Source organism: Manis javanica, chromosome 2, assembly GCF_040802235.1.
Source record: "Manis javanica isolate MJ-LG chromosome 2, MJ_LKY, whole genome shotgun sequence".
NCBI lineage: Eukaryota > Metazoa > Chordata > Mammalia > Pholidota > Manidae > Manis > Manis javanica.
The window spans coordinates 210491787-210509894 of record NC_133157.1 but is presented as its reverse complement, the minus strand read 5'-3'; the positions used below and the strand labels follow the sequence as shown (position 1 = coordinate 210509894).

The window sequence follows — 18108 nt, the reverse complement described above, 5'->3', positions numbered from 1 at the left end:
CAGGCAGTCTTTCAGAACATCATGAATATACTAAATATTACTGAATTGTTTACTTTAAATGATTAATCATACATTATGTGAATTTTGTCTCTAAGAATCCAGTTTGTACTTTTTTTTCTTTACAATGGGGCAGTGGTTGCAGAATATCATGAATATACTAAATGCTACTGAATTGTTCACTTTAAATGATTAATCTTACATTATCTGAATTTTGCCTCTTATTGTGAATCCAATTTGTACATTTTTTTATTATAATCAGTGTTCTTTGTGTCATACCCAAGAAATATTTGCTGATCCCAAGGACATGACAATATTCTGTGTTTTCTCTGCTCTGTGATTCTGAATTTTAGGTTTAGGTCAAGTGACTCTTTTCAGATTAATTTCTGTATATAGCATGATTAAGCATTTATTTATTTTGAATACAGAGAACTAGTTGTTAGAGCAGGATTTGTTAAAAACACTTTCCTTTCCTCTTTGAATTAACTTGATTTTTTGGTAGCAAATCAATTGACTGAATATATGTGGGTCTGTTTCCAGATTTTACTGTGTTCCTTTGCTCTATTCAGCCTGTCCTTATACCAATACCACACTGTTTTGATTACTGAAGTTTACATCTACCAACTTTTCATACCCCCTCAAAACTTTGGCTATTCTAGGTCCTTTCCATTCCCACTTAAATTTTAGAACCAGCTAGCTTGTCTGCTTTTTCAGATGAAATTTTATTAGAAGCTGTTGAGTGGGATCTCCTACATGAGTTACCTACTTAGTTGATAGTAGACTGGTCTAAGATGGTTTTGAAATAAAAAGGTTTGGTTTTACTTCATTCTTTCCTCTCCATTGTTGTAGGTTACAAGGGAAATGCCAGAACGTGAGCAGGAAAGTCAGCTCAGAGAACAAATGTCTGGCTGTAAGAGAATGACACAGCAACATCAGAAACAGCTCATGAATCTGGAAAAGAAGTTAAAGGCTAAGATGGATGAGCATCGCCTCAGATTAGAGAAAGACCTTGAAACTCAGCGTAACACCTTTGCAGCAAAAATGAAGAAACTTATCAAGAAACATGAGGCTGCAGTGGAAAAACAGGTAGCTGACCAGTATCACTAATGTATTTATTCTCAGTTGTGACTATTTCAAAATTAACCAAGATGGCATTTTGATGTTAGGGTATCTGTTCCCCACAATTAGCAAGTCAACTGGGGAAAGGGAGCAATATTTATATAATAGGTAAAATATCAAGTGCTGAGTCAATATGGAATTATGTCCTGATAACTTGACAGTTTTATCATGTAACAGTGGTTAAAGTCAGGTAGATCAGATTGAAGATGACGATCTGAGAGGTGAGACAGAGGCCTCCTCCCAAAGCCACATATAATATGAAAATATTGTTAATACAACTAACCCTAAAAGATCAACAGGAAAGAAGGCAGCACCAGACTGCTTACACCTGGAGAAAAGAACAGACCTCAAAAAATGTAACATACCAAAGCCATGATCTGGAGGTACCCACGCTCTTCTCCCACTCCAGCTCACTGGAAGAAGGAAGAGAAATGGAGTGTAGATGGGGTGGAGGCCTAGGACTGCTGAACACCCAGCCCTGGAGATCTGCTGTGGGAGCAAGAACCTGTATTGCATGGTGCTCAAGATTAATGGGGTTGGAAAGCTAAGACAGGAGGAATACTTGCACAGACTGAGATTCCAGCTGTTGTGGAAAACAGGGATTCACATCTGGCTGCTCTGGGACAAAAGAAAGGCAGGCAGTATGAGAGACTTCCTAACAGTGAGAGGGCTACTAAATGGGAAGGATTGCAGAGGGCTTGCTGCTCAGGAAAAAGGACAGGTAAACAAAATTGTCCAGGTGCACTCTGCCCAGCAGGTTGGGAACTTTTCAGGAACTTCAGGCCCTCCATCCCCCTGGCTGGCTACACAGCTCTGAAGCCTTCCACCATGATATGCAGCCTGCTGCACCTTCTGGCAGGCTGGCACTGGCTCACAAACCAGCTGCCCCTGCCCTGGCATCAGTCCATCCAGAGGGAGGTCCTGCCTACAGCAGCTACAAATGCAAGGCATAGACGGTTACACCTGTATGTTCTGCTGACTAGTCTGGCTGTGGACAGATGCACAGTAGCCAGGAAGCAGGAAACAGCTTTTCCCAACCCCCAGTCACCAGTGCCGCTCTGCTGAGAACCTGACATTGCTCCATGGGCTAAGTAACTCCAGGGAGTACGCCTTCAGGGTCCTAGAGGGTGCTACATACAAATATGAAATGCCAAAGGAACCTGGTTCAAACCGAAATCCCCAAAACACCAGAAAAGAGGTCAAGTGAAAATGAACTCATCAGTCTTTCTAAAAGAGATTTTTAAAAAATCATAAACACATCCATGTAGGTACAGAAAAATACTCAAGAATGCAAGAACGAATCCAGAAAAGAGATCCATTCATTACGGAATACAATGTGGGGATTTAAAAGCAGATTAAATATGGTGGAGGAGATGATAAATGAAAAAAATTTGAAGAAGGGGAATGCAAAGAAGCTGAGGCACAGAAAAAAGATCTCTAGGAATGAACTAATATTGAGAGAACTGTGTGACCATTCCAACTGGAGCAATATTCGTATTACAGGGGTATCAGAAGAAGAAGAGAGAGGAAAAGGGAAAGTGTCTTTGAGGAGGTAATTGCTGAAAACTTCCCCAATCTTGGGAAGGAGATAGTCTCTCAGGTCATTGAGGTGCGCAGATCTCCCAACACAAGGGACCCAAGGAAGACAACACCAAAATATATAATAATTAAAATGGCAAAGATCAAGGATAAAGACAAAATATTAAAAGAAGCCAGAGAGAAAGAAAAGATCACATACAGAGGAAAACCCATCAGGCTCTCATCAGACTTCTCAGCAGAAAACTTACAGGCCAGAAAGGAGTGGCAGGATATATTTAATGCAATGAAGCAGAAGCAAGAATACACTACCTGGCAAGGTTATCATTTAACATTGATGGAGGGATCAAACAATTTCCAGGTAAGCAAAAGCTGAGAGTATTTACCTCCCACAAACTGTTTCTGCAGTGCATCTTGGATAGACTGCTATGGATGGAAGAGTTCCTAAGGCTAAATAGCTGTCACCAGAGGTAATAAAACCACATGAAAGAAAGCAGAACAATTAATTACTAAGCAAATGCAAAATTAAATCAACTATCCCATAGTAGGTTAAGGGATAGACAAAGAGTACAGAATATGACACTTAATATATAAACAATGGAGGAGGAAGAAAAAGGTGGAGAAAAAAAAGAATCTTTAGGTTGTGTTTGCAATAGCACAATAAGTGAGCTTAGACTCTTAGATAGTAAGGAAGGTTCCCTTGAACCTTTGGTAACCATGAATCTAAAGCCTGCAATGGCAATAAGTACATACCTATTGATAATCACCCTAAATGTAAATGGACTGAATGCACCAATCAAAAGACACAGGGCAATAGAATGGATAAAAAAGCAAGACCCATCTATATGCCACTTAAAAGAGACTCACCTCAAACCCAAAGACATACACAGACTAAAAGTGAAGGGATGGAGAAAGATATTTCATGAAAACAATAGGGAGAAAAAAGCAGGAGTTACAGTACTTGTATCAGACAAAGTAGACTTCAAAACAAAGAAAGCCACAAGAGCAAAGGAGGACATTACATAATGGTAAAGGGGTCAGTCCAACACAGAATATAACCATTATAAATATCTATGCACCCAACACAGGAGGATCTACATATGTGAAACAAATACTAACAGAATGCATTCATTTTAGGGGACTTCAACACACCACTCACTCCAAAGTACAGATCAACCAGACAGAAAATAAGTAAGGGAACAGAGACACTGAACAACACATTAGAACAGATGGACCTAATGATATCTACAGAATGATCCACCCAAAAGCTGCAGGGTACACATTTTTCTCAGGTGCACATGGAGCGTTTTCAAGAAGAGATTATATACTAGACTACAAAAAAGAACATCAGTAAATACAAAAATATTGAAATTGAACCAACCAGCTTCCCAGACCACAAAGGTATGAAACTAGAAATAAATTACTTAAAGAAAATGAAAAGACCCACAAACCCATGGAGGCTTAACAACATGCTCCTAAATAATCAATGGATCAATGACCAAATAAAAACAGATCAAGCAATGCAAAATCTGTGGGATGCAGCTAGGGCTCTGCTAAGAGGGAAGTATATTGCAATACAGGCCTGCCTCAGGAAAGAAGAAAAATCCGATATGAACTGTCTAAACTCACAATTAACAAAACTAGAAAAAGCAGAACAAATGAGGCCCAAAGTCAGTAGGAGACGGACATAATAAAGATTAGAGCAGGCTTAAATAAAATCGAGAAGAATAAAACAATAGAATCAATGAGAGCAGGAGCTGGTTTTTTGAGAAAATAAGCAAAATAGAAAACCCCTAGCCAGACTTATCAAGAAAAAAAGAGTGTCTAGAAATGAGAAAGGAAAAATCACTATGGGCACTATGGAAATACAAAGAATTATTAGAGAATAGGTGAAAAATTGTATGCTAAGAAAGTTGATAACCCAGAAGGAATGAACAATTTTCAAGAAAAGTAAAACCTTCCTTGGCATACCCAGAAAGGAACAGAAAATCTGAACAGATCAATTACCTGCAAAAAAACTGAACTGGTAATAAAAATCTACCTAAAAATAAAACTCTTGGACCAGATGGCTTCACTGCTGAATTTTATCAGACATTTAGTGAAGACCTAATAACTACCCTCCTTAAAGCTTTCCAAAAAGTAGACAAGGAGGGAATACTTCCACCCTCATTCTATGAGGCCAGCATCACTCTAATTCCAAAATTGGGCAAATATACCACAAAAAAAGGAAATTATAGACCAATATCTCTGGTGAAAATAGTCACAAAAACACTCAACAAAATCATACTAGAAAATATATCAAAAAGATCGTCTATCATGATCAAGTACGATTTATTCCAGGGATGAAAGGATGGTACAACATTTGAAAATCCATCAGCATCATCCACCACATTAACTAAAATAAGGACAAAAAGCTCATGATCATCTCCATAGAAGCTGAAAAAGCACTCGACAAAATTCAACATCCATTCATGGTAAAAAATCTCAACAAAATGTGTATAGAGGGCAAGTACCTCAATATAGTAAAGGCCATATATGACAAACTCAAAGCCAACATCATACTTAACAGTGAGAAGCTGAAAGCTTTTCCTCTAAGTTGGGAATAGGAGAAGGATGCCCACTCTTTCCACTTTTATTCAACATAGTACTGGTGGTCCTAGCCACAGAAATCACACAACACAAAGAAATAAAAGGCATCCAGATTGGTATAGAAGAAGTTAAACTGTCACTGTTTGCAGATGACATATTATACATAAAAAATCTTAAAGAATCCACCCCTAAACTACTAGTACTAAGAACTGAATTCAGCAAAGTGGCAGGATCCAAAATTAATACACAGAAATCTCTTGCATTCCTATACACTAATGATGAACTAGCAGAAAGAGAAATCAGGAAAACAATTCCATTCACAATTGCATCAAAAAAGAATAAAATACCTAGGGGTAAACCTAACGAAGGAAGTGAAAGACCTATACACTGAAAACTAGAAGACATTCAAGAAAAGAAGATACCAATAAATGGAAATAACATCCTTTGCTCATGGATAGGAAGAATTAATATTGTCAAAATGGCCATCCTGCCTGAAGCAATCTACCAATTCAGAGCAATCCCTATCAAAATGCCAACAGCATTTTTCAGTGAACTAGATCAAATAGTTCTAAAATTCACGTGGAACCACGGAAGACCCCAAATAGCCAAAGCAATCATGAGAAGGAAGAATAAAGCAGGGGGTGGATTATGTTCCCCAACTTCAACCTCTACTGCAAAGGCAATTTGGTACTGGCACAAGAAAAGACCCAAAGACCAATGGAACAGGCTAGGGATCCCACATATATACACAAGCAAATGTGGTTAATTAATATACCATAATGGAGCCATGGACATACAATGGGGAAATGACAGTGTCTTCAACAACTGATGTTGGCAAAACTGGACCGCTACATGCAAGAGAATGAAACTGGATTATTATCTAACCCCATACACAAAAGTAAATTCAAAATGGTTCAAAGACCTGAATGTAAGTCATGAAACCATAAAAGTCTTAGAAGACAACATATGCAAAATCTCTTGAATATAAACATGAGCAACTTTTTCCTGGACGCATCTCCTTGGGCAAGGGAAACAAAAGCAAAAATGAACAAATGGGACTACATCAAGCTTCTGTACAGCAAAGACACCATCAGCAGAACAAAAAGGCATCCTACAGTATGGGAGACTATATTTGTAAACAACATATCCGACAAGTGATTAACACCCAAAATATGTAAAGAGTTCACATGCCTCAACACCCAAAAAGCAAATAACTCAATTAAAAAATGGTCTCAGGATATGAACAGATGCTTCTCCAAAGAAGAAATTCAGATGGCCAAGAGGCACTTGAAAAGATGTTCCATATCACTAATTATCAGGGAAATGCAAATTAAAAGCACAATGAGATATCACCTCATACCATTTAGCATGGCCAACATCGAAAAGACTAGGAACAACAAATGGTGGCTAGAATGCAGAGGAAGGGGATCCCTCCTATACTGCCAGTGGGAATGTAAACTAGTTCAACCATTGTGGATAGCAATATGGAGGTTCCTCAAAAAACTAAAAATAGAAATTCCATTTGACCCGCGAATTCCACTCCTAGGAATTTACCCAGAGAAAAAAGTTGTCAGATTCAAGAAGACATATGCACCCCTATGTTTATCACAGCACTATTTACAGTAGCTAAGATATGGAAGCAACCTAAGTGTCCATCAGTAAGATGGATGGATAAAGAAGAAGTTGTACATGTGCACAATGGAATACTATTCAGCCATAAGAAAGAAACAAATCCTACCATTTGCAGCAACATGGATGTAGCTAGATCGTATTATGCTCAGTGAAATAAGTTAGGGAGAGAAAGACAAGTACTAAATGATTTCCCTTATTTGTGTAGTATAACAATGAAGCAAAACTGAAGGAACAAAGCAGGAGACTCACAAACTCCAAGAAGGAACTAGCGGTTACCAAAGGGGAGGGGTGCAGGAGGGTGGTTGGGGAGGGAGGGAGAAGGGCATTGAGGGCTATTACGATCAGTACACACGGTGTGGGGGTGATCATGGGGAAGACAGTGTAGCACAGAAAAGACATGTAGTGATGTGGCTTCTTACAACACCGATGGGCAGTGACTGCAATGTGGTTTGGGGGGAACTCGATGATATATGTGGGTGAATGTAGTAACCACATTACTTTTCATGTGAAACCGTCATAACAGTGTATATCAATGATACCCTAATGAAAAAAAAGTCATTAAGATTTCTCTTCTAGGCCTTGGGTACTTTGGTTATCTGAGAAGTCTGATAAATCAGTTAGTAGGTGATTTAGGTGTCAAAAAGACATTCATCATTCTCTATGTACTTTTTGGAAACCTTAAATTTATAGTAGCATTTTTATATCAGAAGAATTGAAGAGTACTATAATATGCAGTGAATGTTAAATTAAGAGGAATTAAGAGGGTTTCAGATTCAGATTTAACCCATTTGTTTACTACAAGTAAGTATCATTCTACTGTATGATAAAGGTGCATTTTTTAGGAGTCTTTTGTGAAAACTGGTTTCTAATTTCCTAGGTGTCCCATTAGTTTCAATTTATTTTGATAATCACAGTTGTCAAGTAAAATGTAAACTTCTCAATAAATTTAGACCATATCTTCAAATATGTCTGGCTAGTCTGCCCTGGGGCATTTATAGCCACCCTGTTCACCCTTCCCTGCAAAAAAAAGAAGAATCACCTCTCACAGGAACAGAGAATTTAGCAAAATAATTTCTGGTGTAAATGAATATTTGATTTTGAAATAATTTGGTGAAAGAATGTAGAAATATGTAGAATTCTGTTTGGTGTTGTACTTTCTTGAATACTTTGTAAAGAGGTAGATACTAACATTTTTAGGAAAGGAATTCATGAAACAGGATGTACAATATGATTTTAGATTTGTTTTATATATTTATATCAATATCTATACCTGCCTAGAAAAAATTAGGAAGGGTATGCACCAAAATGTTTATATTGGTTATCTCTGGGTGGTAAAATCATGCAAGATTTTTCTTCTTTGTGTTTTTCTGTATTTCCTAAATGTTCTACAATGGATATGTATAGTCCACCCTTGAATAACATAGGTTTGAACTGCACAGGCCCATTTATACACATTTTTTTTTCGATAAAGGTCTTGGAAAATGTTTTGGGAGACAGTTTAAAAGATCATTTTCTTTTTTCTAGCTTTATTGTAAGAATACAGTATAGAATTCATACAACATACAGAATCTGTGTGAATATCTGTTCATGTTGTTAGTAAGGCTGCCATTCAGCAGTATGCTTTTAGTAGTTAAGTTTTTGGGGAATGAAAAGTTATAGGAGGAATTTTTTACTCTGTTGGGAGTCAGCACCCCTAATCCCCACGTTGTTTAAGGGTCAACTATTGCATGTATCATCAGAAATAAAATAATCATGTACAGGTATTTAATATTTAACATTTTCATATTATTTAAAATACAAATTAAAAGTCAGGGTTTAATTTGAATATGAATGTATTACATTGTTTAATACACAAGTCAAGCTAGATAAAAGGTCATAACTTAATTACATTTGTTTTGTTTTATTAGTGGGGTGGGTCGGGCAGCATACTCCACTTAAATGGGGGGAAAAAAGGTGAAAACACTGACCCTGTAAAAGATCAGCATTTTAAAGATGAGTTCCATTTTAGTGGTTGTCTGAAATTCAAATCGTAAGGATGCTGAGTAACACTTGTTAATAATTTATTGGATATTCTTGTTTTGGTAATGATTATACTGATTTTATATTCTTAGGTGGGAGGAAATATCCTTGCTAATGTAATAAACTGCTGCTTTGAAGCTTATCTGCTTAGCTAATTTGATCCATTTAAAAATTTTCCTATAGGCTAAAGTGATGTCCAACGAGGCGAAAAAATTTCAGCAACGTATTCAGGCTGAGCAGAAGAAAGAACTGAATAGCCTTTTGAAGACCCAGAAGAGAGAATACAAACTTCGAAAGGAACAGCTTAAGGAGGTATTTACTTTATAAAAATTTTCAAGCCACTTACCTGCTTACTGGTTATATCCAATATTGATCTGCTCATAGAACCATTAAGATAAATTTTTCTTTTTTTTGTGGCCACTAACAATATATCAGTTTAAGTGAGGACATAGATTATAACCTATTACTTTTCAATGGCTGAGATCCTCAGTTGAGTGGGATCTAAAAAGACTGATCTCTTGAAAATGTGAATTGTTTTATAAAGCTATTATTTAGTAGCTTTCCTAAGCACTTCTTAAGTAATTGAGTCACTAGAAATAAAAATATTTTAGCTGTGAAAAAGAGCCATACATCTCTTCCTTTAAAAGTAAATCATACCTTCTTACTTTGGGCTCAAATTACAGTAATTTGTTCTTATTCTGATTTTAACACAGAAGAAGGATAAGAGGCATTTCTTCTCATCCTATTTTCTTTAATAGGAAAGCATGCTAATTATGTCATTATGGCTGCAGGATTTCATGTGTGTTTGCCCTTTATGTGCTGCCTTCTTGAACTTATTTTTATCGCAGATCTAGTCTAACTGTGAGGAAAGCCATGTTGTCCTAAGGCAATTTCTGAAAGGGGATTATTATTCAGGATAGTGGTCAGGACAGGAAAATGATATGTGTCAACTATAGCATATTTATTATATTGCAGAGAATATAAATCAGCCATCTTTTGTAGGTGTAAGATGATTTTTCAGAGACTATTGACCTGATGGTTCTTCACTTGTTATTCAAGAAAGAAACCAATTCTTTATTACTTTTGTGGATAAGATACTCAAACACATAAATATAAAAAGCACATGAACTTGTAGTTCTCAACTGAAGGATGTCAATGAGAAGACAGAGAAAATACAGGCATATACACAAAGAATCATTTGACTATGTTTTTCAAAATCTTTTGCCAAGGAAATTCCCCACCCACCAAGACTTCCCCAGTTTACACCCTCTTTTACAGACTGATGGACTGAAATTTTTAGTCCATGTAATTAATTATTAGCACACAGATAAATCAATATTGATAAAATAACCATAATCTCTTTGGTATAGTGCTTTTATGTGTGTAGGGACGTGACCTATAATTAGACATATAAGTCTTATTAAGAACATTGGTGGCACAAAGCCTTGTTATATATACCCTGCCGAGTGAGGTTCATTGATAAGATTTTTCCAACTTTAAAGAATATAACCTGCTATGTATTCCCATTACTGTAATCTAAAAGCTAAACTCAATACTAGAACATGGGATTTGAAAAGATGGTAAATAGGATTCCCAACTGTAAATAAATATCCAACAAAATGCAGTTCTATAGTTGTTTCCTAGTGAAATCAGGTTTTAGTTTTATAAATGAATATGTTGTTTTAGATAATCCTTTAAGCATATAATTCATAGTCTGACTAATAGGTCCGTTTTCTTTTAGAAGGTAGTTTTGTGTCTGCGTAGGTCTGTGTGTGTGTGTGTGTTCATTTAGAATGATTATTATCAGTGTAGAGGAAGGGACATACTATAGTCTTAGTGGGTGGGAAATTTCCTTGGCAAAAGATTTTGAAAAACATAGCCAAGTGATTCTTTCTGTATATGCCTGTATTATCCCTGTCTTCTCATTGACATCCTTAAGTTGAGAACTACAAGCTTATGTGCTTTTTATTTTTATGTGTTTGAATATCTTATAAATGAAAGTAATGAATAATTGGTTTCTTTCTTGAACAACAGATGAAGAACCATAGGTTAACAGTCTCTAAAAAATCATCTTAGACCTGGGAAAGATGGCTGATTTATATTCTCTGCAAGGTTGATGCATTTTAGGTTGAAATATACTAGTATTAATTAGCATCATTGGGTTTGAATCATTGAATGTATTGTCAGCATCCTCGGGTTTGCATCATTGAATGTATTGTCAATATTCTTATCTTGTCCAGTATAAATAAATTTTTTTTAGGTAGTTTGTGAGATGATATTTAAAATGCTGTAGAAAACATTGGTCTTGCCTTGTTCAGTGGTTATAGTGCTGAATATTAAATCTATTCTAAAAGGTCTCTATTTTCCTGTGGTTTTGTTGATTTTCCATTTAATTTCTGGTCTTTTATACTGAACCCATCCTTAACTTTGCCAAAAACTTAGTATTTCTATTGTTGAAAACCAAGAAGTGAGCCATAACTATATTTTAACCTTAATTTTAATTCATGTGTGATTTTAACTTGAAAGCACTGTCTTATTCCCTTTTTTGGAGGACTTTAAAGAAAGATGTTTTACTTCATTCACCAATCATTGCGTGCTTTCAAAGCTACGAGCCATCCTAAATATAGCTATGCAAAGCTAAAAAGTATGCATGTTTTCTAGTGTATGTTTTCTCTTTTCTTGTCCTACTTCATGGATAACTCCAGAAACAGAAAAATACTACCTACCTCCTTTAAGGTCATTGCCCTGCCTGCCCATGAGAGAGGGCACAAATTAAGTAGTTTAACTGAAGATTACCAGCCACCAAATAGTATATTCATGTAGTTAATTTTTATGTATTTTGATCTCAGTTGTTTTTTATCTTGCCAGGAGCTGAATGAAAACAAGAGCACCCCAAGAAAAGAAAAACAGGAATGGCTTTCAAAGCAGAAAGAGAACATACAGCATTTCCAAGAAGAGGAAAAGACCAATCTTCTTCAGCGTCAGAGACGGTACCTAGAGCTGCAATGCCGTCGCTTCGAAAGAAAGCTGTTACTCGGGTGCCATAACTTGGAGCAGGACTTTGTCAGGGAGGTATGTGTAAATGGTGTGAAATCAGAATCTTCCTGAAAATATGTCAGTCACATCCCACCCTCAGGGCCTTAGAGCGCCTCTGCTTGCCTTTGCCTAAGTCCTTCTTCCCTGAAACCCAACCCACACGGTTCACCTTCTCCCTCACTTCATATCTCCTCAATTCTGATCTCCAAATCCTCCTCCCTTCATTAAATATTCTTGCACTCCTCTCTCTCTCTCTCTCTCTCTCTCTCTCACACACACACACCACACACATACACACATACGTGCACACACTTTTTATGGGGATCTCTCTCTCCCCAAGTAGAATGGAAATTAGATGAAGTCCCAGGTTCTGTTCAGGGCTTTTATATCCAGTGGCTATATATCCAGTGGCTAGATATATCCAGGCCTTGTAGCTAGTGGCTGGCCCATAATAGGTATTCAATAAATATGTATTAAGTAAATATATAATCAATATTAATTCCATGAATGAAAGAACTGTTAATTTTTAAATATGAGAAAATTAATTGGATAACTTATGCCTTTTCATCCGAAATGGGTGCCATGAAGGTATATACTACCATTTAACATAATTGTATAATCATGAAATTATTCATTGGGAATATGTAGAAACTTATGACAATGAAAACAACAGTTCTCATTATCAGGTATACCTATGAGCATAGATCAATTTATTTCCAAGAGTGGCTTAAAATAAACTTCAAGTATAACATAATTATTCAAATTCAGTAATAAAGAAATTCACATGAAAACAATTGCATCAATTAGATAAGATCGGTCTAAAAAATTGGTAAGTCCTAGTAGTGGCATGGTAAAGTGGTCAATGTTGGTAAGAATATAAATTGACACTGCTATTTTGGAGCATAATTCAGCATCTTTAACCATTTAATTTGCACATATCTTCTACCCATCGAATCCGCTTCTAGAATTCTATCCTAAAGAAATAGTAACATAATTATATGGTGTATCATGTGTAGATGTTTATTGAAAATTTGTCATAAAACAAGAAATAGAAAAACTATGGCATCAGAAAGCAGAAGCTTCCTATAAAAATTTTTTAAAAAATCTGTCCATTATATTTTTAGGTAAAGAAATCATATTATATGCCTATAATATATATTGTTATTCAATTTTAAAACTGTATGTTTTTGTGTAATAGTTGTGTCACGATAAGCGTGGGGATGCTTGGGAAACATGCACCAAATGTTGGCCCCTGGAGAAGGGGCAGCAGAGGCAAAGGGGGTACGTCTGACTTCCTTCTACATAGAAAAAGAGAGAGAATGTGTGTATGTGTGTGTGTTGTACATTTGATCTTTTAAACTGAAAAAAATTGTAGTAACATTTATTGATCATGAGGTAGGTATTCTGACAGCTTTCCACTTATGAACTCATTTCAAGGATTTTTTTTCTCCTGGCATTGTACATCAGCAAATGTCACCTTTGTCTTTTTTTATGGATTAGGAATTAAATAAAAGAAAGGCTCACAAGGACTTAGAGCATGCAATGCTGCTGCGACAGCATGAGTCCATGAAAGAACTGGAGTTCCGCCACCTCAACACAGTGCAGAAGATGCGCTGTGAGTTGATGAGTCTGCAGCATCAAACCGAGCTCACTGACCAGCTGGAGCGTAATAAACGGAGAGAGCGAGAACTGAGGCGGAAGCATGTCATGCAGGTTCGACAGCAGCCTCAGAGTCTGAAGGTACATTTAGTCTAAGCTTCTTGGCAAAGGAGAACAGATAAAAGGCATCATGTAACCAGTAAAAGTCTAAGCCAGATGTCTGTCATCAAGAAATTGAATAAGCTTTTTTCTTTTCATTTTCAGCATGTTTGGTTAGTGTTGGTGTAGAGGGTCTATGGCTACAGACTTCTGCTTGTGTATTTCTCAGCAGAGTACCAAAAAATGGCCAGAACTTTTTAACTGTGGAAAGTGTCATAAATAAGATTCAAAATTCTCATTTTAAGTGTACCCAAATGTCCAGTGTTGATACTACAATCTACATATCAACATACTAACCTGCTGGCTTCTCTCTGTTGTTCCAAGTATTATAGTTTTGGAGTCTTATTTCCTGTGAATGTGATTTGTATCCAAAAGAGTCATTAAGTTCTTAATTAGTACAGAAACCAGTGAATGAAAAATGCCTTTTTACCCCCTCTCCCTTCATTGTCAATACTCATCTTTAGAGGAATAGTGGAATTATCACACTGTTACTCCCATTCTTTCTGTGTTTGGTAACAAAGGTAAGACCAGGGCATGTGTAGTTCGAGTGTGTTTTTTAATTAGCACATCAGAGTGAAGCAAGGTATTATATGCTCTCTTGTAGACAAATAAGGAAAGACAAGTGTTGGTGATATATAATATCAAAGGACTTTAAATTTTGTATTTGCTTTGATAGAGAAATTTATTTATATGATACAAAATTCAAAAGATGCCAAAGTGTATTTATTATAAAGTTAAAGGTTTCCCTCTCCTTGTTCTTTAGGCCACCTGGTCCAGCCCCCTCTACCAACATCAACCAGAGTTAACAATTCCAAGGAATTTTCAAATTTTATAACTTGTAATGAATATGTGAAGTATAATCACATGAATCTTAATAAACAAAAAACCAAAATGACCCACTATATATGTTGTCACCCACAGTAGTACCTCAGTTAATCTGTATATGTCTGCCCATTGTAAACTTGTGTTTATATCCAATAAAGCCCGGTTCCACAGTATCTTCTTTACCCTCTTTTCAAACTCTTTGACCATTTAACTATAAAACTATCAGGTAACAACACTTACCTGAATAACTCTCTTAAAGTGAAGTGAAATTCACTCACAGAAGTAATCTGTGTCCAAACCAGAAGCTAAACCACACCTAGTGGTGTCTCTGATTCCTATTCAACTCCATTCATACAAGTTGTCCTGAACAAAACACAGAGACAAAGCTAAGATTCACCCTCTCCTTGTGAATCTAAGTCAAATTTTATACTTTGCTGTATCTTCAAAACAACTAATGAACATCGCTTACAGAATGGCTCATACGTTGACTATCCACATAACCATCATTAGTTAATGCTTATCACAATCAGAATTCATAATGATTTTCCAGATTTACTTTGTCTTTGTAGTGGGTACATAGTAGGGTTTCCCACCAAAAGATATTTAAAGCATGTCTATAAAATGAATTACAGTTTTAAAGTGAGCAGCGCCCAGAAGTAAACCAAACTGAAAGCTTCTTTAGTGTCTTTGGTCCGACCATAAATCTGATATGACTTCATTTCTCTGGGGCTTGGGAGAGGTTAGTTGTTTGCGGTTTAGCCCTTCCTTTTGGTTCCCTGCTGTGGCAGCCTTCTCAGTTTGAATGCTTGTAGACACTAGTCTGATTTTCACAGATACTGTTAAAAAATCAAGGGGAAAGATAATGTCTCACAGTCACAGTCAGACTTCAGATAGAAACCGTCCTTCTCATGATACATAAGCTCAAGATTTTCCATAAAAGAAATTGTTCTGTTACTTTAGTAGGAAAGAAAGTCACCATGTTCCACTGCAGTCACTGTCCATCAGCGTAGTAAGACACTATAGAGTCATTGCTGTCTTCTCCGTGCTGTGCTGCGTTCCCCGTGACCCCACTATATTGTGAGTGCTAATGATAGTGCCCTTAATCCCCTTCTCCCTCCCTCCCCACCCACGCTCCCCAACCCCTTCCCTTTGGTAACCCTAGTCCCTTCTTGGAGAAAACAGACTCTATTTTAACATCATGTCATTTCATTTACATAAGTAATAGTTGCAACTTTTTTAGGTAAATTTGTACTTACTAAGTAGTAGTTCAACTTCAATAGTTGCAACTATTCCAACTTTCTCCAAGACTTTAAGGGGGATAGGAGGACTTCAGTTTGCACACTTAGGTAAGCTGACAGTATTTGTAGACATTGGGGCACCATTTCTGAGGAATAACTTGGGTAAACACCTATTGTTTATCTGCCGTTTCTTCATCTGCCATCAGGTGATGTTTTGTCAGTATTAAGTGATTAAGAAACAACTGGAACATGTTTATCCTGCTTTCACTTGAGTGAAACATTGAGGAATATAGTTTGTTCTTGGTATAAGTATTAATCTTGTCGAAAAAATTTTCCAGGGCATTCCTTTTTGTCATTAGCTAGTGATATGGAGTGACTATAGTTTTCTTGGCAATATATTTGAATATTGAAAGTTTTTTAAAGAATGGAGGCTGTTACACAAAGTCAGAAGAGAATTCTAAATTTCATTGTTCAATTTCTGGCTAACTTGGAGGAATTTTATTAACCAAGGGCAGTATTTAAGAGCAGTGCTAAGAGTAACTAAACCAAGAGTTTGTCTTTCTAGCTAGACATTTCTTGACCCTTCACTGAATAAAGGTACATGACTATGACTTAGTACCTCAATTGGTGTAAAATGCAGAAAAGGATATATATTTGATTTTGTAGTATTGGAGCAAAGAGTGTGTACTAGTTCCCTGACAAGAGTGCTTGGTCATACACACATTTGCACACTTAGTCAACCATTCAATATCTGGCAGTATATATATTGAGGTAAATAATTTCAACTATAGGTTCTGCCTTTGTGTAGCAAATGAGTGTTGTTACTTGTAGGCCTGATGGGTACACCTTATGAAATAGATCTCATCTTGCTAAGTTTTGTTGAACCTTGAGTTCATAGAATAATTAACCTGTGATTTAAAGCCAGAGTTATTCTGTCTCTGAACTCAAATTATTTTATCTCAAAAATGTTTATGTAGTTCACGTCTGTTATCATTACCACAAGAAGGGTTGTCCCTTCCCTTGCCTCATAACTTTTCTTTGACCTTTGAAAAATTAGTTAGCTGACTTTCAGGTTTTTGCTCGTGGTGCTAAAGAGTAAACCCTAAGGAGAAGCAGGCCCAAAACTTACCCATCTTAACTGAGAAGTATGACCGCAACATTAATGAAATGCTCTCCACTTGAGCTGTAAGTTTACTTTACTTAGGCAAAACAAATTTAGTGCCCCTTTCCTTCCACCACCTGAATAAAATCCCAACAATTGAAATATTAAGTCGGAAATGAAAACTCTGCTGCACCTTGGGAAATAGTCATGGTGGCCCATATTCTTCTTGTTCTCAGCATTGCTTGGAAATATGCATGATGCATATGTAATTCTCTTTGATACATTTGGACATGAGGCTCCACATAGGCTCTCTGCTGGTGCCTTGCAGACGTTCAGTACATATACCAACAGCGCATCAAGATTGGAGAAGCAACTTTGTTAAGCAGTGTTCAAAAAGTAGTACTTTATCGGGAATCCAGATGGTCACATTTGAGTGCAGCTACAAAATAGTTGCTATGTAAGTTTACAGACTTTTTCTTAATGGGCCAGATAGTAAATATTTTAGGAGGAAAAATTGAGGTTGTTATGTGGATATTTACATAGCCATTTAAAATGTGACCATTTCAGAATGTAAAAGACCATTCCTAATTAGTGGACTATTGAAAAACAAAAACAAAAAATCAGGTAGCTGTTCAGATTTGGCCCATAAGCGGTAGCATTAAATAAATAACCTGTTCTATACTTATTTCCATTGGAGAGAAGAGATTCACAGTCTTATATCAATCAGAGTCTCTGTTTTTCTTTAAAAAATAATGATTTTTTAGGCATCATTCAAATAGCTTATGATAGCTTTATCCTTATAACGCCGTCATTGGTTGCTGTGTTTTCCTTTTCCAGAGAGGTTTACTCCAAGATGTAAAAGAGAACAGTTGTGCCCTATGGAAGAGTAGTCTGTCTTCACTTACACCTCCTCCTTTCCATAGGTCATGAGAAGGCAGCTCACAGGAGGATATATGTTTTCTTTCTCTCTTTCAGCGGCATTTGGATGAAGCACAGGAGGCAGAGTGCCAGGCTTTGAAAACGCAGCTGCAGCAGGAACTGGAGCTGTTGACTGAACTTCAGAGCAAGATCAGAATGCAGGTTGAGGCACAACACGCTCAAGAGCTTCGGGAGCTTGAAGAGAGGGTCTCCCTCCGCAAGGCACTCTTAAAACAACAGGTATATGTAATAGAAAAAAGTAATTGTGCCAGTATTTGCTTTCATCAAAATCATTTCATAAATATATTTTCATGATGACAGAGGTGGCATTAGATTGTC

General features: G+C 36.7%; 1 protein-coding gene across 1 annotated transcript in view; it reads left to right on the top strand.

Annotated features, from left to right (window-relative positions):
* Window positions 1-18108, top strand: part of LOC140845721 (serine/threonine-protein kinase TAO1-like) — a 51087-nt gene that overhangs the window by 30894 nt on the left and 2085 nt on the right. Inside the window, exons 12-16 of the mRNA XM_073220555.1 lie at window positions 847-1083; window positions 9076-9204; window positions 11761-11964; window positions 13429-13668; window positions 17827-18009. Coding sequence (XP_073076656.1) covers window positions 847-1083; window positions 9076-9204; window positions 11761-11964; window positions 13429-13668; window positions 17827-18009 — 993 coding nt within the window. The remainder of the gene's footprint in view (window positions 1-846; window positions 1084-9075; window positions 9205-11760; window positions 11965-13428; window positions 13669-17826; window positions 18010-18108) is intronic.